The 24,889-nt window shown below is 36.4% G+C and overlaps 1 protein-coding gene across 2 annotated transcripts in view; it reads right to left on the bottom strand.

Annotated features, from left to right (window-relative positions):
• Positions 1-24,889, bottom strand: part of DNAJC15 (DnaJ heat shock protein family (Hsp40) member C15) — a 61,281-nt gene that overhangs the window by 6,899 nt on the left and 29,493 nt on the right. For both annotated transcript variants that reach the window (XM_081129740.1, XM_081129741.1), the window contains exons 4-5: positions 16,479-16,555; positions 6,885-6,955 (exon numbers count right to left, since the gene is read on the bottom strand). In XM_081129740.1, coding sequence (XP_080985866.1) covers positions 6,885-6,955; positions 16,479-16,555 — 148 coding nt within the window. The remainder of the gene's footprint in view (positions 1-6,884; positions 6,956-16,478; positions 16,556-24,889) is intronic.

Raw genomic sequence — 24,889 nt, 5'->3', positions numbered from 1 at the left:
TCACTGAATTGTATACTTACGATCTGTGCACTTTTCTGAACTTATATTTCAATTTTCAAAAGTTTATTGGAAAACTAATACTAAAGATATATTGATCTTCCTGCAATTTGAAGGCACTACAAATTCATACTGTGTAAAAGCCATTGAGATCAGCAAACCTATGATCAAGACCATGATGAGAAAGATAGTGACTAGGCACTGTTCTAATATATTATTTCATTTGGTTCTTCCAACTATCCCTTGTAGTTGCTCAATTCTTTTTTTTTATTATTATATAATGAGACTGAATCGCAAAAAAGTTTAGTAACTTGCCAGGAAGCCTGGCTCCTGAGCCTGCACATGCCTTAATCACTATACCGTACAGCTTCTTATTTTATTACCAGGATTTATTTAATATGTGGTTATTGTAAACCTTTTTTTTTTCGTCAAACCCATAATCCAAACACAGATCTCTTCCTGCTTGAAAGGATTGAAATCATGCCTTGTGATTCCAAGATGGAGGTGGACTGAGTAGAAGCTACATTGACACTCTCCCAGGACCAAACTGGAATTACAACTAAAATATAGAAAAACCATCCTGAATAATCAACTGAACACTAGCTGCAGAGAACCCTCGTAACCAAGGACGTAAAGTGGAGACGGCATAGAAACTGGTAGGCAGTGCAGAGGTGTGAGGGGGCTGGCTGGGCTCCCACAGGCAGCAGCTGAAGGTCCAGAGGGATATCTCAGCTGTGGGGGGTTCCCACTGAGAATTCTGGGGCCTAAACCCCAAGCTGGGCTCCCCAGCCCAGACCAGCAGAACTGAGAAAGGTGCCCACATAATATATGGCTGTGAAAAGCAGCTGGGTTTCTGTCTGCCAGGGAGAGATGGATGGAAATGCAGGCACCCTCTTAAAGGGCCAATGCACAAAGTTTCATGTGCAGCCACTCACCTTGGGCTCCAGCAGAGGGAGGGCAGAGTGGACTAGAGCTGTGTGAGGAGAATCCAGGGTTGGGGGCTCTACAAGTGCTGAAAAGGATGTGGAGAAAAGGGAATGTGGTGGGATGTGGTGGGAATGCAGACTGGTACAGCCACTATGGGAAACACTTTGGAGTTTCCTCAAAAAATTAAATATGGTCCGGACGGGAGTGGTTCAGCTGGTGAACATTGACCTAGGATCCAGGAGATCGAGGCTCGATTCCCAGTCAGGGCACATGCCTGGGTTGCGGGCTCGGTCCCCAGTCGGGGGGTGTACAGGAGGCAGCTGATCACTGACTCCCTCATCATTGATGTTTCTATCTCTCTCTCCCCCTTCCTCTCTCTGAAATCAATAAAGATATATTTAACATTTTAAAATAAAGTATTTTAAAAAAATTAAAATTAAAATTAAATATGGAACTGCCATTTGACCCAGTGACCCCACTTCTAGGAATAAATCCTAAGAAACCCAAAACACCAATCAGAACGTATGCACCCCTATGTTCATAGCAGCACAATTTACAATAGCTAAGGTCTGGAAACAGCCCAAGTGCCCATCAGTAGATGAGTGGATAAAAAAAGCTGTGGCACATTTACTCCATGGAATACTATGCAGCTGTAAAAAACAAGAATCTCTTACCCTTTGGGACAGCATGGATGGAACTGGAAAGTATTAGGGTAAGCGAAATAAGCCAGTCAGAGGAAGACAAGTATCACATGATCTTACTCATGTGGAATCTAATGAACAAAATAAACTGATGAACAAAATAGATTCAGAGACATAGAAGCATGGACCAGACTGAGGAATCTCAGAGGGAAAGTGGGGGTGGGGGAGTGGGTGGGGAGAGATTAACCAAAGAGCTTATATGCATAAATGCATAACCCATGGACACAGACAATAGTATGCGGAAGGCCTGAGGTTGGGGCGGATGAGGGGTAGAGGGGAGCTAAGTGGCATAAAAAATGGGACATCTGTAATATTTTCAACAATAAATTTTTTAGAAAGCAATCATGCCTTGTGATTTATATTTTAAAATACATGTCTATCCATCCATTAGATAATAAATACCTTGAAGAGCAATCATGTCTCACATTTCTCTGTATGATCAACACATCTCTGAGTACACACATGGGACTCAAGACAAATGCTTTTGATGATGAAGAGAATAAGTTATATTCTTGCATCAAGTACCAGCTTCATAGAGGTAAAACCACTCAAGACAGAGAAAATAGGTAAACAAGTGGGTTAGGAGTGGGTGCTTTTAAAAAAAGAAAATAAGACTACAAAACATCTGTTTAAGAAATCCTAACTAACACAAGAGAAAATAAACCAACATTCTACAATTAACACTTATTTCAAAGTTAGGTATAATTTATTGCTCAAGTACATTTCATAATTAGCATACCAATCTGAGGATTAAGACACAAATTCCCCTTTATCCTTGGGTCTTTTTTAGGCAGATCTTATCATTGATTTTTCATATTCCTTAACTCTCATTAAAACTTATGAATGTCTCCATTCCAAATATGTAAGAAAGAAGTACTACATCTGCTGATTTGAAGGGTTCTTAAAGGCCACCCACCTTTCTAAAAATAAAGATGTTAAAATCATGTGGAGGCAGATAGGAATTTGATTTCTGGCATGAGGAGTTCCACTGATCTGTTCCACAGTGAAATGGGTGAAAACTATATTAAAAAGTCCCAACCATTTGAAGCCTCTGAAAATGGTCTTAAAAGCAAAAATAAAAAAGGAACAGCTACTCAAGAAAAATCTATGAAAATTCAGGAAGAAAAGCAGGAATTTGTGGTATTTGAACTAAAATGGCTCTCTCCTTTCCCCCTCCCAGCTCAGCAAGGCAGAGGCTCCAAATTGGACTGATGCAGCCAAGAACACAGGGCTCCCTTTTCTGCAAAGAAGTCTCCAAGCCCAGCTGGCTTCACTGGTGAATTCTTACAAATAATTAAATAAAGAAATAGCACATGTTATACAAGTTTGTTTAGAAAATAAAGGAAAACACTGCCCAATTCCTTTTAAGAGGCCAGAGTAACCCTGATAACAATATCTATCAACTTTCCAAAGCAGCAAAATTACAGGCTAATTTTTCTTATAAACAGAAGAACATTTTTATTTCTTTAAATAAACAGTAACCTTTTTTGTGTGGCCTTTTTTATATTTTAAATTAAAAAAAAAAAATCTATTTTATTGTTGAGAGTATTACATATGTCCCCCACTTCCCCCCCTTTGCCCTCATCCACTCATCTCCCAACCCACCCCTGGTCCTCACCTGTCTATTGTCTGTGTCCATCAGCTATGCATATATGCTTATTTTTATGCCCTGTTTAAGAAATGCCTGCCTATTCTGTTTTTTTAAAAAAACATAGCAGCATCCAGCCAGGGTGGCTCAGCGGCTGAGCACCCACCTATGATCCAGGAGACTGCAGTTTGATTCCTGGTCAGGGCACATGCGCGGGTTGCGGGCTCCATCCCCAGCAGAGGGCGTGCAAGAGGCAGCCGATCAATGACTCTCATCATTGATGTTGCTCTCTCTCTCTCTCCCTTCCCCTCTCTGAAATCAATAGACATATTTAAAAACAAAAAATAAACAAAAAAACATATAGCAGCATTATTGTTTTATTTTTCCCCCACTTAGGTCAAAATCCATTAGGAATTAATTTTCTGTATAGTGTGAGATAGGGTCGAAGTTTAATTTCTCCACATGAACATACGAATGCATTGGTGCTATTGCCTTTATCAGTGTGAAGGCACCAGCAGTTTTACTCACTGATGCTTCTGTGCCATCAGTGCAAATGTCAGCACAGTAAAAGGAAGAGTTTTCACCTCACAGAGTTTCTGAGAGGGTCTCAGGAACCCCTGATTATCTTCAAAGCACACTTTGCCATGGCTTCTACATATCAACGAGAATGAACAAACTATTTATTATTCCACATTACAATATGGATGAATCTCACAAAAATAATATTGACTAAAAGCAGCCAGATGCAAACTATTACACACATTCAAGAGGCAAAACTAGCCTATGATAATATAAATCAAGATAGTGGTTCCTTTAAAGAGTAAGGTAGACTGGGGGGGGCATTCTCAGGGGGTTTCAAAGGTACAATGATGTTCTAGTTCTTGATCTGGGAGCTGGTTACATAGGCGTGTTTGTAAAATTTACTTATATACTTATAACTTGTGCAATTTCTGCCTGTATATTATACTTCAATACAAAGTACAGTTAAAAATAAGGTGGATACTACACTTATTAGAGGGATCACTCCATAAATTATATAAATGTCTAACCACCTGAAACTAATATAATATTGAATGTCCACTGTAATTGCAAAATTTAAAGCAATTAAAAAAAAAAAAAAAGCTGGCCACTCTCATACTTCCTCAAATACTCCTGGCTTTCTCTCCAAGGAAAATCAGACATTTTTGTTTAAAATCAGTTGGTTATCTTCTTCCCATTAAAAACAAAACAAAAAGAGAAAGACAAACATCACATGATCTCGCTTATACGTGGAATCTAAAGAACTTAATAAACTGATGAATAGAATAGATTCAATGACATGGAAGCATAGATGAGACTGACGAATGTCAGAGGGACGGAGGAGGGCAGGTGGGTGGAGGGGAGAGAGTAACCAAAGAATTTATATGCATATATGCACAACCCAAGGAAAAGGACAATCGTGGGGAGAGGAACTGGGGAGGGGCATGGGACGGGGTGGAAGGGGTCATTGGGCAGAAAAAGGGAAATCTGTAATATTTTAAACAAAAATAAAATTTTTAAAAAAACAAACCAAAAAAAACCCCAAAATAAAACAACTTCCCTTCTCAAGAGACAATTTACAGATTTATAAGCTATTACCTCACAACTCTATCATGCACAAGTTCTTTCCCTACAGTAGTTCCAATAGTCATTAAGTCACCCTACTTTTACTAGAGCAGGGATTCTTAAGTATGTGTACACAAATAAATTTTAGGAAGTTTACGAACTCTCTAAAAATCCAAATATTTTAAAATTTTGGGTGAATGAGCAATTATATGGGCAAAATGTCCACAGTTGTCAGCACATTCTTAGAGGAAACAATAATCCAAAGAGATTAAAAGAATCTTTATGATATAAAAAATGTGAACTGAATAAAAATACAGGGTATAAGTTCTTCATTAATTAAATAGGCATATAAAGGTATTATACTATATCATATAATCAAAAAGGGCTTTAGAAATAAATTCCTTCGTTTTGTAGATCATAAAATTGAATTTGGAGAGGTTAAGGAAAGTGGTGAGGCTGTTGCTAGCTAGAAGACAGAAGCAGAGAAAAATACTGCCTCCTATTTCAACATCCATGCCCTCACACCCCGCTACCCACACTGGGACAGAGAGGAGGATATAGTAAGCACGCTGCAGGCAGTCAGCAGTCCACCTCTGATAAGTATACAATCTCAGAATAAATCAAGTTATTAATTCTTTAAACACTACTGGATCATAAGATATATAAACATTTTCTCTTTTTACTGAAGATATCTAAAAATACATATTCTCTTAGATACACTTTAGAACATCCTTCCTTGCCAGTAGGCACAATCAATAACCTGTCCATCATCTAAAAGACGTGAGTGCTTGATCCTACTGCAATCAATAAAAGAAGGGCGTACACTAGACCTGGAGGGGACAGAGGATGTTTAGGAGACAGAAGGCTTCAAGGAGGCACTTAAACACATTTTTTCTGAGGCAATTACTCTGAAAGTCCACAATACAAAGTTAATTAGTTGAGTGGATCTTTCAGTAACTGTTGAAGCTGTTTAGAAATTTTAAGAAAAACCTCATTTCAAAGTTGATTCCCTTGTTTATTCACACTAAAAACCAGCAAGTGCAAAAACCAAAGGAGATAATGTTTAGTAAAAAGCATTTTTATAGTAAGTAATTAAGTGAGAAAGCTGAAAAAAAAAAGTCTTATTTTGGTGTCAGTTAAGATGAGTATGCATCCAAAATTGTTTTTAATTTTTTTCAAAATAATTATAAAACTGAAAGTCTATAAATAAGAATACAAGGAACACTTCCCTCTGCTCCCCCTACTCCCCACCTTGACTTCTAAAATACAGTGCAACTTTCTACCATCTGTTATTTTAGAGCAGAAACAGTAATGAACATATGGGCTTTCTCTCTCAAGCAGCTGTAGTGTAGTTAAAGTTATAATAATTGTCTTTCTGTAAGATAAATTTACATTAAAAACCTGGCCAGTTAAAAATAAATGGCTCAGCCCGGCCGGGTGCGGCTCAGCAGTTGAGCGTCGACCTAGGATCCAGGTGATCGGGGTTGGATTCCTGGTCAGGGCACATGCCCGAGTTGTGGGCTCAATCAGTGACTCTCTCATCATTGATGTTTCTATCTCTCCCTCTCCCCCTCTCCTTTCCTCTCTCTGAAATCAATAAAGATATATTTAAAAAAAAAAAAAAAGGCTCAGCCTCAGATCCTTCTAGAATAAAACTAAGACATTCAGAGTCATCTATGACATATCATATTCAGAGATTTAGAGGACATCCGCTAAGTCTTGTGCTTTTATACTTAAGGTTAAACAAATGTAATTCCTGATGTAAAAATCAGTTTACATAATCAGAAAGCCCATAACTCATGTATTCTCTCTCTCATTCAAAATGCTAGCAGCCTCAAATAGGGGTGAGGTACTACTATATAAAAATCAGTAACTAAGTTCTTAAAAGCTGAGAACATATCCCCACCACTTCTGTGGGTCATTGAACCTCAATCTAAAGCCTCATTTATTATAAGAAAAATCACAATACACTGGCATATAAACTTCCATTTCAACTATAAATCATTTATAATGAGTTTAAGTAAACTGAAAGAAATTCAGAGCAGATTCTGATCCACATATTATGAAAAAATAAGAACTTTACTTACCTTTATCCGGGTGATTCAAAATCATGATTCTCCTGTGAGCTGTTCTAATCTTGGCCTTGCCAGCAGATGGGCTGTAAAAAGAAATTAAAGTGCTTATAATAAATGGTGTCAAATGCAGATTATAAATTAACGGTTTATATGGGTTTCAAGAAATTAAAAACTAATGAGAATTTCACCATCTTGTGGATAAATATGAAATTACAGCCTGTCACTTGATTCCAGTAACCACCAAAATAAACCAATGATTCAATGGTGCATGTATTTTTCTTCAGTCCTTTGTAATATCATTCTTTATTTTCAATCCATTTAAAAAATAAAACAATATAAAGGGTAGGGAAGTCATAGTCTACAAGACTATATGTAAGTTTGAAAACTTATGCTTCAAATTATTTTGGGGAAAGGCAGTACAGTGTGAAAGACAGGTATTTGGACGCCAGAGTTACTAGACTGCTGGATTTTAATCCTGTTGCCATTTAGAATGGGGTAACGTTGGTCAATTTGTTAACCTCCTTGTGCTTCAGTTTCCTCATTGTAAAATAGTTAGGAAAAACATATTCCTCCTAGAGCAATTGTAAGGATTAAATTAGTTAATGCCAACAAAGTGCTAAAACAGTGCCTGCTGTGTAACAGGTGTTCATAATAGTTTTTTTATTACTATATTTCTACAGAGCATCTCAAAACATTTCATAGTTCATTATTTATTTAACTTTGTGAGAACTCTATGGGAAAAGCTTGGCTGCTAGAATCTACGCTCTAAACAAAAATTTTAAAAAGTTAAATAAGCTTAAAACTGTTTCAGTAAAACCTAATTTATCTAGTATTAGAAATGGTTCTCAGTAGTACATTTTCTCGGCAAGAAAAAAATAAAAAGACTAACAGCAAAATCTAGTATTGCTACTTGGATTTCATCTAAGGTACTCAGATTATCTGGGCCTCAAAAGGGAATAATAGTGCCTGACAAAGGGTGGTTGCGTGAAGGTGACAATAATTTAATTTGTATGGATGATTCACGCTGTAGTGGATAAAAGCAGGTACTTTCAGAGATATTCAGATATAGGTTCAAAATCCTGATTCCATCACTCATTACCCATAAAATTTGTTTTGTTCAGTTAAGCTCTGAGTTATAATTTCCTCATAAGTAATAATTTCCTCATATGTAATATGGAAATAATAAAACAACTTCCCAGGATTATTTAAAGGATAAATTAGATAATATAAGTAAAAGGATTAGTATGACCAGTATATAGTTAGTGTTCAGAGAATTATAGTTATTATGAATATAAAGGATGCCAATGAAAATATACACTTCCTACTTTGAAAATGGAATATAAATAACCAAATTTAACATTTCCTGAGTGACTCAAATTATTATAACTATTACTTGAGCACAAAGAAACAAGGTCTGCAGAGGATTCCCTGTTCTTCTACTAAATGGTCGTACAATACTATTCATTTAACTTCCGTCTGTTTTGAATAGTGCTTCCCTTGCTGCCAGTTGTCAATCCTCCATTCTGCCACTGTTTCAGTTCCTTGCTACTTCTAACATCCTGAGGTTAAATAACAAATCACCAAGCATGTTAAAATGCACTATCAATTGCTGAATAAACATTTAAAATATTCTATGAATAAAGTAAGTATGTCTTGAGTTAAAGAAAAAAATCAAAAGAAAATAAAAAAATACCTTGAGACCAATGAAAATGGAACTACAACACAGTAAAACTTATGGGATACAGCCAAAGCAGTTCTAAGAGGAAAGTTTATAGCAATAAACTACTACATTAAGACAAAAGAGCTCATATAAACAACCTATCTTTACACCTCAAAGAACTAGAAAAAAAAAGAACAAACTAAGTCTAAAGTTAGTAGAAGGAAGGAAACAACAAAGATCAGAATGAAAATAAATAAAACAGAGACTAGAAACAACAGAAAAGACCTGGAAATTAAGAGCTGTTTAATTGAAAAGATAAATAAAATGGACAAACCACTAGCTAGATTCACCAAGAAAAAAAGGGGACTCAAATAAATAATATCAGAAATAAAAGAGACATTAAACTAATATCTAAGAAATATAAGGATCATAAAAGACTGCTCTGAACAATTATATGCCAACAAATTGGACAACCTAAAAAAACTGAAAAAATTCCTAGAAACTAACAACTTACCAAGGCTCAATCATAAAGAAATAGAAATTCTGAATAGACTAATTATTAGTAATGCAATTAAATCAGTAATAAGAACCTCCCAACACGGGGTGCAAGGTGGTTCAATATCTGCCAATCAATTAACATGATACACCATGTCAAATAAAAAAAAAAAAAGCACAAAAATTATATGATCTGATCAATAGATGCAGAAAAAGTATCTGACACAATCCAGCATCAATTTGTAATGAAAATGCTTAACAAAGTAAGAATAGAGGGAACATACCTCAACATAATAAAAGTCATATGACAAACCCACAGCTAATATCATACTAATGGAGAAAAGCTAAAAGTGTTTTCCTTAAGATCAGGAACAAGTCAAGGTTGTCCACTTTCACCACTTTTATTCAACATATTGAAAGCATTAGAAGTCCCAGCCATAGCAATTAAGACAAGGAAAAATAAATAAAGGTACCCTAATTGGAAAGAAGTAAAAGTGTAACAATTTGTAGTGGACATAATACAATACATAGAGAACTCTAAAGATTCCACACAAAAACTATTATAACCAAAAATTGAATTCAGTAAAGCAGCAAGATAGAAAATTAATATTCAAAATAGGTTGCAGTTATATACACAAACTATATATTAAACTATCACAAAAATTAAGAAAACAATCCATTTATAATTGCATCAAAAATAAAATACCTAGAAATAAATTTAACCAAAGAGGTAGAATTCCTGTACACAAAAAATTATAAGGCACTGATGAAAAAAATTGAAGATACAAATAAATGGAATCATATATCATGTTTGTGGATAGAAAAAATTAGCATCATTAAAATGTCCATACAACTCAAAGCAATCTATAGATTCACTGTGATCCCTATCAAAATACCATTGGCATTTTTCACAGAACTAGGACAAATAATTCTAAAATTTATATGGAACCACAAAAGATTCCAAATACCACAGTAATCTTGAGAAAAAAATAAAGTTGGCTCAGCTGGTGTGACTTAGTGGATTGGGCATGGTCCCGTGTACCAGGAGGCTGCAGGTTCGATTCAGGGCACTCCCCGGGTTTCGGGCTTGATCCCCAGCAGGGGGCCTGCAAGGAGGCAGCCAATTTATGTTTCTCTCTCATCCCTTCCTCTCTTTCTAAAAATCAATAAAAACATTTTTTTAAAAAAAGAACAAAGTTGGAGAAATCACGCTACCTGATATCAAACTATACTGTAAGGCTGGCGTAATCAAAACAGCATGGTACTGGCATAAAAACAGACACATAGATCAATGAAACAGAACTGAGAGCCCAGAAATAAACTCATACCTATATGGTGAATTAATATTTGACAAAGCCAAGCTGGGCATGGCTCTGCGGTTGAGCATCGACCTAGGATCCCAGGGATCATGGTTCGATTCCAGGTCAGGGGTACATGCCCGGGTTGCAGGCTCAATCCCCAGTTGGGGCATGCAGGAGGCACCCAATCAATGACGACTCTCTCATCACTGATGTTTCTCTCTCTTTCCCCCTCTCCCTTCCTCTCTGAAATCAATAAAGATACATTTTAAAATATATACATATATTTGACAAAGAAGGCAAGTATATATACAATGGGATAAAGACAGTCTATTTAATAAATGGTGTTGGGAAAATTGGACAAATACATGAAAAAATGAAACTATATATAAAAATAAGCTTAAAATGGATTAAAGACCTAAATGTAAGACCCAAAACCACAAAATTCCTAGGAAAAAACATAGGCTGTAAGCTCTTTGACATTAGTCTTAGCACTATTTTTTTTGGACCAGTCTCCTTAAGAAAGCACAGAAGCAAAACTAAACAAATGGAATTACATCCAACTAAAAAGCTTTTGCACAGCAAAGGAAACTATCAACAAAATGAAAAGGCAACCCACTGAATGGGAGAAGGTATTTGCAAATCATACATCCAATAAGGAGTGAATATCCAAAATATCTAAAGAACTTATACAACCAAATACGAGAAAAACAAGCCAATTGAAAAACTGAAAAATGGGCAGAGGACCTGAACAGACATTTTCCCAAAGAAGACATACAGGCAGATAGCCAACAAGTACATGAAAGATACTCAACATCACTAACCATCAGGGAAAAGCAAATCAAAAACCAGGATGAGATACTGCTTCATATAGTGGCTGTCATACAAAAAGACGAGAGAACCCTGGCTGGGTGGCTCAATTAGTTGGAGCATTGTCCTGTACACCAAAAGGTGATGGGTTTGATGCCCAGTTGGGGTGCATACAGGAAGCAATGGATTCATGTTTCTCACATTGATGTTTCCCTCTCTCTTTCTCTCTCTTCCTCAAAATCAATAGAAACAGCCCGGCCGGGCATGGCTCAGCGGTTGAGGGTCGACTTAGGATCCAGGCGATCGGGGTTTGATTCCCGGTCAGGGCACATGCCCGGGTTGCGGGCTCGATCAATGACTCTCTCATCATTGATGTTTCTGTCTCTCTCTCTCCCCTCCTGTCCTCTCTCTGAAATCAATAAAGATATATTAAAAAAAAAAAAAATCAATAGAAACATATCCTCGGGTGAGGATTAAAAAGAAAAAAAAGACAGATAACAATGTGGAGGGGGATGTACAGTGTTGGTGGGAATGTAAATTGGTACAATCACTATGGAAAAAGAATGGAGGTTCATCAAAAAATGAAACATAAAACTACCATGTGATCCAGCAACTCCGCTTCTATGTAAAGTGAAATACTATTCAGTCACAAAAAAAGAAAATCTTGCCATTTGTGAACATGGATGGACCCTGAGGGTATTATGCTAAGTGAAATAAGTAAGACAGAGAAAGACAAAGACTGTATGATCTCACTTATATGTGGAATCTATAAAAGCTGAACTTAACAGAAACAGAGAAGAGACTGATAGAAGCCAGAGGTGGGGGAATGGGGACGAAATGGATGGGTGACTGTAGTTAACCATACTGTCTTGTGTATTTCGAAGTACCTAAGAGAGGAAATCTTAAAAGTTCTCATCACAAGGAAAAAAATAACTGCAAATATGTGAGATGAAGGATGTTAACTAAACTTACTGTGGTAATCATTTTGCAACATATACATATATCAAATCATAATGTTGTGTACCTTAAACTAATATACATTATATGCCAATTATATCAGTAAAACTGCAAGAGGGGGCTATTTAGACGTTTTTTAAAATACAAAACAAATAATAAGTATTTTAGTATAAAGGCTTATGGGTATTCCTTTTGGCCGTTTGTAGGAGTCTTTCAGGGACCATTTCAAACTTGCTTTTTGGTTTACAGATTGATTCCTCCCCAGACAGACACTGTTTGATTACAAAGACTACTAAATTTTGAGGGAAAAAATCATTAACATTGTACCAAGGGCTATGAGCACTTTATTGTTTAATTGCCTATTAAGAATAAAAAATATGTTGCTAAGAAAAATTCCAGTATTTCCAAATTTTCCAAAAATTCCAAAATTTCAAGCTTTTAGAAAGTTCAAAAGTCACAAATGTGCATCATTTAGTTTCCTGTAGCTATTCTTGTAGCTAATCTACATTTATCACCCCCCCCGCCCATTTTGGTGTCCATAACACTTCTTTCCTTTATTAGTTATATTTTCTAGTTTTGTGTATATATTTGACATGTCTCTTTAGGTAAATACTAAACTACTTAAGGGCAGAAGCTATGATTTGGATCTTAAAATACTATCTAGTATTAAATATGCAACAGGTGCTTAATGCATTTTATACCACCCTCCAAATGTAAGTAAATGGCTGTAAAAAGTTAAACTCCTTGAAAGAATAAAGGCTCTGTATTAGTAAATATGAACAATTTAAAGGATTACTGTACTGTAGAAATTCTTAAACTGAAAAAAAGAGAGCTTTAAAAACCTTATTTTATAAAGCTAATCAAATGCAGACCACTCATTCAAATTTCCATTGTATGTGTTTTTTGGGAGGGAGTATATATGGTCAGTTGCATCTTGTTCTGGATATTAAACTTTAATTTAGCACCTAAGACAAAATTTAGCATTTCAGTAAAAATTATCCTTGAAAATCACATGTATTGCCTATAAATAACAACACACATCGGTTTGTATATAAAACTCCATAAGTATAATGCACACTGAGGACCACCAACCAGTGAACTAAAGTCAATGGAAAGTTCACACAAGCATGGCCATTCAAAATATTCTACCTTTAAGGAAATAATGATCAAGACTCCTACTGGTGAGCTTTGGGGATGAAGGTGGTATTATCCTTTGAGTGCAGGGTTTATCCCCTTTTCTTTAAGTCTCTGAGAACTTAATACATTTTAATGCATTTGTCTGTTGTTGTAAAGATTAAACAAGAGTATCCTAGTTCTTAAACATAGTATAAAAATTAAATGTAGCTCTGATATATCTCCAGTGTAGACAATTTCACCATCAACGGAAAATGTAACTTTAAACACCAGGTTGCCTAGATCAGCCATTTCGAATTGTGCTCCCTGCAACACACTTTGCTGGGAGTGAGGCAGTGGGGTGTGTGGAACTGAGTGGTGTTCCCCAATCCTGCAGCAAATTGAGCACAATCCGATTTCATCTTTTTCTTCTGAATAACATTGAAACAGAGTTCCACAGACTCTTTCAGAAAGTTTGAAAGTCACAAATGTGCATCATTTCAGAAAACACCAGGTACAATTACAGTTTTCCTGGACACTAAAATATTTTAGGCTTTATAAGAATGTACAGAATCATCTAGTAGCACACAGTATTTTTTAATAAATCAACAGAGTCAGCTCCATTTCGCCTTTACCTACTTGTAATATAATCTAAGTAGTTTAGATTCATTGACCACAGAAAATGAAACCACAGCACTGTATTCGCATCTTGAAAATCTGCCCAAAATCAACATTGCCTGAAAGAAATGGCCAGAAGGAAGCAAATAAGTTTTACCCTTCTATTTAATGGGTTAAGGGCAAATATTTAGCTTCTGCATTCATGATGGAGATGGGAAGAAAGGAGCCAACATTCATTCAGCACCTGCTATTCGGTAGGCACTTTTATAAAAAGGTATCATCATATCACTTTATATTATTGCAACAAAGCTAGAGACTATTAATTCCAATTCAAGAATGAAGAGACTGAAGTGCAGAAAAGTTAAACATAACTTGACCAAGATCATGCGATGCAGTGCCTCAGCGACAGAATCAGGATAAGCATCTGTTTTGTCCACCTGGCATTTACTGAGTAGTTACGAAGTGCCACTGTGTGTTAATTTTCACAACTGTATGCAGCAGAAATGAGTATTACCTCTATTTTACAAAAGATAAAACTGAGGTTACACACCTAGTCCGAGGTAAAACTGTTATTTGTACCCAGGTTCACTTGGTGTAGTGTCTGTACTCTTAACCACTGAATTTCCTTGTGAAACTCTATTCAGCTTCCAGCTCAATGGATAAAACTTTAAAACCACGTACCTAATGTACCTTAAGTCAACTTCTAATTATCTGTCCTAATGATAGGAGTGCCCTGGATGATATGAAATCATATTCTCTAAAACCTCTGCATTTAGTGTTATAATGTGTTGCATATTTGCATTTCAAGGCTATGAATGGGATGTTGTGGGGGAGCAATAAAAGTACAAGAAAAATAACAACGCTATTCTGAGTAACATTTAAAGCAAGAAATAGTTAGCAATGTAACTTGCTAATTTGGTTCCCCTACTTAAAATCATTTTCCTTTTTCTATTCTCAGATAAGAAATCTCATCTATTCTTATATTTAAATACAGCACCAAGCTAAATTGAGCTATTTTCTCCCCTCCCTGCCCTTTATTGTTTTTCTTGCTAAGTCATAAGAAATAAAAAAATGTCTTGGCCTTAAAAATCTGCTAGTCTAGCCTTGGCCCGTGTTGCTCAGTGGTTGTAGCACTGGCCCTCATACCAAAGGGTCTTGGGTTCAATTCCAGGTCAAGGGTACATGCCTGGGTTGCTGGTTCCATCCCGCTTCGGGAGGCAACCAACCGATATGTGTGTGTCTGTCTCTCTCTCTCTCTCTCTTTCTCTCTGCCCCCCCCCTTTTTCTCCCTCCTACTCTCCCTTCCACTCTCTCTAAAAATCAACAGGAAAATATCCTAAGGTGAGTATTAACAAAGCAAAACAAAAAATCTGCTATTCTAAAAGAGATTTTTAAAAATTATGCCAATATAGGGGTTTATGATCAATTTGCTTAATTATGTTGATTAAATCACCAGGAGATTTGTTGTAGATGACATACTTTACTTAATTCAACCAACTCCCACAAAAATTTAAATGGACTCTAAAGGAACATCAGATAAAAAATTTGCCCTAGCTGGTTTCGCTCAGTGGTTTAGAGTGTTGGCCTGTGGATGAAGGGTCCTAGGTTCAATTCCAGCCAAGGGCACCTACCTTGGTTGCAGGCTCGACCCAGGTCAGGGCAAAAATGGGAGGCAACCACTTGATGTCTCTCTCTCACACTGATATTTCTCTCCCCTCCCCCCTTTCCACTCTCTCTGAAAAAACAATGAAAAAAATATCCTCAGTGAGGATTAAAAAAAAAATTGAATATAGTTACTGGTAAATCTATGGTAAAGGAAAGTATTTTTTGTTTGTTAATCCTCACCAAGGATATTTTTTTCCATTGATTTTTAGAGACAGTGGGGGGCAGGGGGTGCCAGGGATCAAATCTGCAACCCAGGTATGTGCCCTTGACCGGGAATCCAACCTGAGACCCCCCCCAGTGCCACCAGCCAGGGTGGAAAGTATTCTTAACTTTTAAGTGTTAAATGATATCACAAAGCAATCATACAATATCATTAACTTTCTCCTATACTCACCAAAGTTAGAAAATAAATGCATACTAAGGTGAAACAAGTATAAGAAAATACGCTAGAAGTCAAACTGCAGAACTAGAAAAGAACTGTGAGAAACAAAGCCCGTATTTTAATGGAAAATATGATACATATCAAATTATAAAAGAGTCCAGAAAGAATTCAATGTCACAATAAGGGATATTATAAGTGCTTTGAAACTTTACTATTGAAATATAATAGCTCCTGAGCGCTATCCAGGTAGCTCAGCTGGTTATAGCATTGTCCCAATACGCCAAGGTTGCGGGTTCTATCCCCCGTCAGGGCACATATAAGAATCAACCAATGAATGCATAAATAAGTAGAACAACAAATTGATGTCTCTCTCTCTCAAAGCGATTAAAAAAGAAGAAGAAATATAAATAAAATAGCTCCTCGTTAAGGAATAAAGACACATTACAACTTTGCCTAATTTTTTTAAGGGATAAGAGAGAATCTCTTACGTTTCTCCTCTGCCTCCTATTCATACTTTAAAATATAAGAATAACTTTACTGTAACATTTTTCTTTTTTAGTATAAGCCTGGCCACAAACAAAATAATACTTATGCAGCAGCACACCTACCTTACACCCAAAATAAGACTAGCTTCTCGCCTACTCATTTTCTGTTCAAATCCTCCTTTATAGTAGGATGAAAGGTTCTGTACAGGAAAAAAAGAGCAAGAAATAATTAGTTCCATGTATGAGGTGGCATGAGCTCAATCCCATCACACAGGTGCAGTAATAATGCACTTTGCTAGGAGTCATCTTGAAATCATGAGGGAGGGAAGAGAGCTAAACAATGATCCTTTACTAACACAACGCTGAACACCTAAAAAATGTTAACAATTTTTTTAACTTTCAAATACAATAGTTTTTCTACACTGAGATATAACTGAAAGAATAAGAGATCGGCAGAAGCAAAAGGCTTGAACTTTTTCTAAGTCTTGCAGTAATTTTCTCATTGAATAACCTTGGCCAAGTCATTTAATGTGATATGACCGACACTGTTTTAACCTACTAGACTGACTGACAGAGAAATACGAGGAGGGACTGACGAAGTGGGGAGGATGTCAGGAAGGCAGGTAGGCAGGCCAAGAGGGGCTGGGACACCGGACTGAAAGGTCATGCGGCCGGAGGGGCAATGGGCAAGGAGAGGAGTATGGAGAGGTAATTAGGGCCAGATTGTGGAAGGCCTTGTAAACAATGGAAATAGTTTAGAATTTTATTCTCAGAAGCCAGAGCACTGCAGTAACATAATTTGACTTTATTTTGAAAGGATTCCTCCAACAACTGCTATGCAGAGAACAGAAAGAAAGATGGAACAGTGGGAGCAGACTAGTTAAGAGGACATAACAATAACCTAGGCAAGAGATGACGGTGGCATGGATCAATGTGGCAATAAAAGAGGAAGCGAAAGTGGTCAGATTCTGAATGTATTTTGAAAACTAACATTTGCTTCGTGGACAAAATGCGGGATATGAAAAAAGGAGAGTAATTAAAGATGATGTCGTAAACACTATTATACAGTGTGCAGATTCCCCTTTGGAAGTGAAGGACTTACTCCTTAGACCCTGGGACTGCTGCTGGCAGATAGCGCTCAGCTGTCAAACTCTTTAGGAATTGCCTTGGCTGAAGAAAGTCAAGATCATGGCCCCTTCCCAGGGCAATCTCTTACAAGCGGTCGACATGGGGGTATAACCAGTATAGTTATTGAGGGCTTAGTGCTTGGACTTCTTATCTATATTCAACTCTCAAGTGATGTCATTTAGTCTGATGGCTCCTTGCCCCAACTTGGGACAACCAAAATGAGCCATCTGATCTTCCAGCACTGCAGCCTAAATTGTCCCTACATCCTTTGTCCTTCCCCCTTTCCAAGTTCTTGACCCTAAGGGCACTCCATAATAAACTAACAGCTCGCTCATCTTTGTCTCAGTCTGTCTTGCAGAGAACTTTAAATGACTTTAAGGTCTCTGGCTTAAACTGCCAAACTGCCACTTATTGACTTAGTGAAGGAGCAGTTGTTTGTTTGTTGTGGGTAATAGATACCAGGAGATTGATTTTGGTTATATTAAGTTTGAAATGTCTATTAAATACCTAAGTGGAGGAGAAGTGTGACCTGAATATAACATTTGAGAGTCATAAGTGTACAGACAGTATTTAAAGCCATGAGACTGAATGAGATCACCTAAAGAGTGAGCACAGACAAGAAGTCCAAAGACTGAATCTTAGAGACTATGATGTTTAGTGGCACAGAAACGGAAGGAATCAGTAAAGGAAACGGAGAAGATCCAGCAGTGAGGTAGGAAGAAGAGCAGAAGCCTAAGAGTGAGAAAGTCAAAAATAGTCTCAAATGCTTCTGATAGGTCAAGTAAAATTTGAGCTGAGAATTGACTACTGGATTTAGCAGAGTCAAAAATCCTGATGGGAGTGGGAGTGAGAGTCTAATTAAAGTGATTTTATGAGAAAATAGGAGGAAGGGAATGGGAGACAGTAAGTAAAGACAACTCTTTTCAGAACCCCTTAGAGAAACAGGATCGATGAACTCAATTTTTAGAAGGAAAAAGAATGCATACGATTGAATGAATACATGTTTCTAAAACATGAACCCATATTTTTGTTAAAAAATAATAATAAAGTGTATGTTTGCATAAAACAAAATCTGAAATACATACACCAAAATGTTGCTTTAGAGTGGTGGGATTTTATGAATAATTTTTTCCTTATTTTTATTTTCTAAATTTTGAACAGTGAACACAGGCTACCTGTAAAAAAATTTTTTAAAAGAACTAAATAAAAAAGCCCACGGAACTAATCAGAGCTTTAAAAAAATGAGTCCCAGGCAGATCTGTTCATTTATATAAGCTGCTCTCTTTGAATATCCTATTATAAATTTCTACTTGGTAATAATTCACTCAACAAACATTCCAGCACCTACTTTGTGCCAGGAACTTTTTACATGAGACAGGTCAAATTCTGTCCCTCATCACATAGATGCTAATCTATCAATGTACCAATACTGTGAGAAATATGATGTACTATTCCAAGTTTCAAATAATTTACCATTTAATAAGAAAACAAAAAAACACACCTTTCTCCAAGTTGTGAGAGGAGAAAAGGAATCAAATGGTTTAAGCACACATACTAACACAAATTATATATATATGTATGTGTGTGTGTGCGTGTGTGTGTATACACACACACACATACACATATATGCACATACACACAGGGAAATATATATATGGATAGGGGATTTTAAAGAGGAAGAGCCCAGCTGGGCGTGGCTCAGTGGTTGAGCGTCGACCTAGGATCCAGGCGATCAGGGTTCGATTCCCGGTTAGGGCGCATGCCCAGGTTGCGGGTTCAGTCCCCAGTTGGGGGTGTGCAGGAGGCAGCCGATCAATGACTCTCTCATCATTGATGTTTCCATCTCTCTCTCCCTCTCCTTTCCTCTCTCTGAAATCAATAAAGATATATTTTTTAAAAAAATAAATAAATAAAAGAGGAAGAATAGCTGGTTGTAAAGTTTCTCTCGGGAGACCCAAATTTTTCCTAGATGCATACCATACTCCCTGATATTTTGATGGGCTCCTTAGGGAGCTCCAAAATTTCAAATTGTCAGCATAATAAACATAAATTGATGATGTTTCATGAACTGTCATTCCTACTATCGTCACGAAGCTTTTTAGCCCTAAAAGAAAGTACTGTATCTGATCAATTGTTTTTACTTTCAGTTTTGCCAAGGTGGAAAAGGAAACTCAGAAAAGACTACTTAAATTGTAGCATCTGGATGAGGCTCATATCCTAAAACACAGACCTACTATGAGTAAGTCAATCTGCACATATGTAGTCATTACAACCCTTCTAAAAGAACTATATCATTTTGAGGATAGAAATTTAATATTTGGGTGCCTTATACAGAAAAGCAGACAGAAAAAATTGCTCATGTTACTCAGCACATTTCTTCAGAAAAAAATCATGCCTTCTACACTCATATGAAATTTAGGTTTTATATATATAATTTTAAATAGAATAATAATTTTATCAGTTTTAAAATATATTCTACTTAAATTAGTATTTGTGTCATGAGTAAGCACAAAATTGTAACTGTACCCCTTTACCCCCATATAAAATATAACAAAAAGACCCTTTCAAGCTTATAAATAATATACCAATATTGCATTATATTAGGACATACAGATATAATGTAATGCAGGATCATTTTGACACTAGTGGGCCAAGGAAATGTTAATCCATAAAAATAAGATTATTGTGATAAAGAACAACTATATCATCAAAAAGACAAAGTAGGGGGTTATAGTTTTCTAACAGAATTTCTAAGAACAGAAATAATAGGATTCCATTAGTTTTATTATGCTGTCTATTTGATATATGCGTTGAAACTTACACATTATTTTGTATTTTCTATTCATAAAGTACATACAAGGGCAGGCAAAAGTAAGTTTACAGCTGTTCGTATGGAAAAATATATAATACAAGAATAAATACTAATACAAGAATAAACTCTGTGTTTTGTGTAATCACAACTGTAAACCTACTTTTACCCACCCCTGTGTATGAACAACAGAAATCAAAATCAATTTCCTTCTAAAATTAGCATTAAATGTTGTAGTGCCATATATTATCAAAGGATACGTATATGAAGTGAACCCAGTTACACAAAATTCATTAGCTAATTTACTCAGTCAGTCAATAGTTTGAAATACAGCCCAGCCGGAAGTGGCTCAGTGGTTAAGCATCGACCTAGGATCCAGGAGATCAAGGTTCGGTTCCTGGTCGGGACACATGCCTGGGTCAAGGTTCGGTTCCCGGTCGGGGCACATGCCTGGGTTGCAGGCTCGATCCCCAGTCCGGGGCGTGCAGGAGGCAGCTGGTCAATGACGACTTTCTCATCATTGATGTTTCTATTTCTCTCTCCCTGTCCCTTCCTCTCTCTCAAATCAATAAAGATACATTAAAAAAAAAAAATAGTTTGAAATACAAAAGTCCCTCCAGACAACCAGAGAACTGTATCATTCCACAGTCTTAAGAGAAGAAATACATTTACCATAAACTATAAACTTTTATTATGTACAATAATCTATTTGATTTATAGGGCAACAGAAAGGTAATTTTAATTAGTGTTATTTCCACGAATTTCGCTTAACCATAAACAATAGAAGTTTAATTTTTTAAAAAAACAGTATTCAAGTAAAAGGACAAATTCACATATAGGAAAATAAAAGCCTCAAAAGAAGATAAATGACTTGTTTTATTTTCCCCCCAGGAAAAAAATTAGGGGTAGACATTAGCTGATTCAATAGTATACATTAATACTTTAAAAACCAAGCAAAAGGGTATTGGTTCAAAACAGCAGACTGAATAATATAGGTCTTTTGCTTTCCAGAGTGACCTTGAAATGAGAAAAAGTTATTTTAAACAATGAAAATCCATAATAGGCCTAGAAAACAAGAAATGGGACAAGTAGCAAACCAGAAATTCCTGGAAGACTGAAAACAAATAAGATTGCATATACAGAAAAGTCACAGCACCCTAATCTTACCACAGGAAAGAAACACTTCTCAGAAATCAAGGGCAAAGAAACTAAATTCAGAGTCAACAAATAGAAAAAATAATATCAGGGTAATTAAACCAGGACATGCACCTGTGATGCATCTTATTGTGGGAGGCAGGTCCCAAGAGAAACAAAGAGTAACAACAGATCACAGTTCAGAACTGGGAAGGCTGGAGAGGGGGGCAGTTACACCAAGTACTCTGCTCCTGGACTCTGGAGGTCCCAAGCCTGACTCTGGGCTCCTTGCTTTGGAAGACATGACTATTGACATAGGCTACCTATGTATTCACAAACCACTGTCAATCCTATTTGAATCCTTTTGAATGTTAATCCACATTCAATTAAATTTTGAAGCAAGCCTACCAAATTGCTGAGTAAGGACACTTATATTAATCAACTTGGTACTCATAAACATAAATCAACAGCCAAGAATCATCAGACATTTAAACAAATCCAATATCACAGGGGGAAAAACACCAAGATGAACAATTAGGCCATGCATCGGGACTAGGCCACGTCTTGGTACTGGTGGATATCCGCAGTCCACACATTAGGCACCTAGACCATGTTGGGCTTCCTTGATTTTCTTCAGCCAGAAAAAGAGCAACCAAGCCATTAGGTGATGAAGTAGAACAAAAAGATATCTCAACAAAGGGAATCCCTGAGCCAACTAGTAAATCAGAGCAAAAGGATGAAATAACTGAGCCCCCAAAATGGTTTTATGTAGGAAATGACTGTCACATATAAAGAAGATTTTGTTCAAATTACTGACAAGTTCCTCAACTATTGGAAATCATGGACTGGTGGCCCTAGACCAGAATGATGACTGACTGCTGAATTCTGAAAGCCAGGACTTTGGTTCACCATATAAATTTGATAGATGCCTTAATTTCCATTTTATGTTTGTGATAAATGTATGCATTTAATTTTGCTGTAAAATATGATCACTAATAATAGGCAATAAATATTTCGTTCAGAAAAAAAAGATGAACAACTAACAACTGGCTTTGAAGGAAGGAGATAAATCAGGAAGCAGGAGAACTTAAAATGCGAACTAGTGTTTTTAAAAATATTCAAAGAAATAACACATTCATAAAAGAATTAAGTTGCTATGAAAAAGAAACAAAAAGAATTCTTGGATATTAAAAAAATTATTGATGTAAGAAATTATTGATTAAGAAATTATTTACTGGATGGACTGAATAACTGAATGGCCATTGCCAAAGGCCAACCTGGTGAAAATAACCCCTGGAAATACTGTGGAATGTAGAATGAAAGGATAAAAGAGATAGGAAATAAGAGATAAAATGAATGTTAAGAGATATAAACGATAGATTCCGAGGTCCAACATCTGATAAGAGTTCCAGAAGCAGAAAAAAGAGACAACAGAAAAAAAGAAGAAAAAACATAAGAGAATCTTACAAAACAAAAGATAGGCAATTTCACATAATTAAGGCTCACTAAGAATTCCTTCAAATTTCAGAACAACAGTAATAAAGAAAAAATCCCCTAAATTTGCAGAGATAAACAAACAAAAATCACCAAAACCTAAAAACCAAAAAGCACAAACAAAAGAAAATCAAAAGAGTACAAAGGAATAAGAACACCAGGAAATCTGCTGAGAGTCTGAGGACCAAAAATATCTGGCTTCAAGTACACAGGAAAGCACGCACAAGGGCACTGAGTTTCAGTCTGAGCAGAGATGCCTGCACTTCTCTAATACTGGAGCCACCAGATTCCAAGGAGCCAACATCTAAATGATAATTAACAGTGAGGGCAGGGTGAAAGAAACAAACTGTTCAACAAAGAACTTAAAACATTTATCATCCATGCATCTCATATGAAAAATCCATTCACCCCATATGAAAAATTAGGCAGCATTCCAGCAAAATGAAAAAAGAAAAAAGTATGAGAAAAAGAAAGATGAGATTTAAGAATTAAGATGATGCTAAAGTATAGAGGAAGCAAGTTTTAAGAAAAATTTTATAAAGATATTCTAAGATGTTTCACTGCAAACCACAAGTACTTTGTGAAAACAAGGCAAAATTTATCAAAAGCCATGTTTCTTAACTTGAAGCCCACAGGAAAGGGAAAAGCGGGCATATATCATTTCTCTCTCCCTAAGAGATGTAGGTGCCGAGTTCAGTATACACAGGACAGTCTCTTGAACTACTCTACCTTATCTGAGAGCCTCCACAGAGCAGTGACAATTTTCTTTTTCTTACTCTCTCATCCTGTATAATGTTAAATAACGTAGTTCTACAGAACTTGGGAGTCTTCTTTTTATAGTATAAATATAACTCCTGAAGATCACCATAAAAGATAAATGGTTTCTAAAATTTTCTCCATTAATTATATGTAAACATATGGAAAGACATAAATAATGTTTATTTAAAGAACTATGTCACTATTTCCATTCCTATTACTCTAGTTCAATCCACTGTCATTTATTACCTAGACTGTCTCAAGGCCTTGTAATGGTTTTCATGGCTTCTACTCCACTTCATTCTAGTCTGTATTCTATGCAGCAGGCAGAGTAATAATCTAAGATAAAAAAAATCACACTGCCTCCATGCTCAAAACCTTCCATAGGCTTTCCATTATACTTAAAGGAAAAACTGCAGTTCTTATCACAGTCTATTAGGCCCTAAGTGATCTGGGCCCAAACTACCACTATTCCCTTCACACACTCCACTGGAGTTACTCTTGCTGCTAACCTCATTTCCATCTCAGGACCTCTGCAGTGTTCCCAGTGTCTAGAAAACTCTTTCTTTAGGTGTTCACAGGGCCTGCTTGCTCATCTTCTCAGAGTCCTTCACTGACCTACCAATATAGATTCCTCTCTGCTGTTACTCTGTAACCTCTTAATCTCATTTAGTTTCCTTAAAAGCATTCAGCACTTCTACATATTATATATTTTACATATTCATCTGTTAATTGTCTTCACTGAAAATGTAAGCTCCTAGATGGCAGTGTCTTTGTCTGGTTCATTACTATAGCCCACTCTACACAATAATGCCTGGTTTATAGTAGGTGCTTAAATAATATTTACTGAACAAATGCTAAATACCTATTAATAGTTTAGTCAGATAAAATATAAATAGGAAAACAGAAAACACATGCTTCCTCTAATCAGAGATATACATTTATAGATCTGCAAAATCTCTTGCAGTTCTTTTGAACCTGAGTTTATTTGTCAATGTTATCCTTAGAAAGTGAGGTGGTTATTTATGACTAACTAAGCTACACAAACTTATAATGCTTTTGCTAAAACAAGACATTCTTTCTCAAATTGCTGCAAGCCAAGGTGTCCCATCCCAGATCCGCTTCTATTTCCCAGATGTCAATGGTTATGCTGCACTGCTTCAGTGAATTCTCTGCATTGTCTCCAGTGGTCACAAACCATAGTTTACCGCAC

The sequence above is a fragment of the Miniopterus schreibersii genome, assembly GCF_964146895.1.
Source record: "Miniopterus schreibersii genome assembly, chromosome: 2".
NCBI classification, from domain to species: domain Eukaryota; kingdom Metazoa; phylum Chordata; class Mammalia; order Chiroptera; family Miniopteridae; genus Miniopterus; species Miniopterus schreibersii.
The sequence above is the reverse complement of the archived record's forward strand: the minus strand, read 5'-3'. Positions and strand labels throughout refer to the sequence as shown.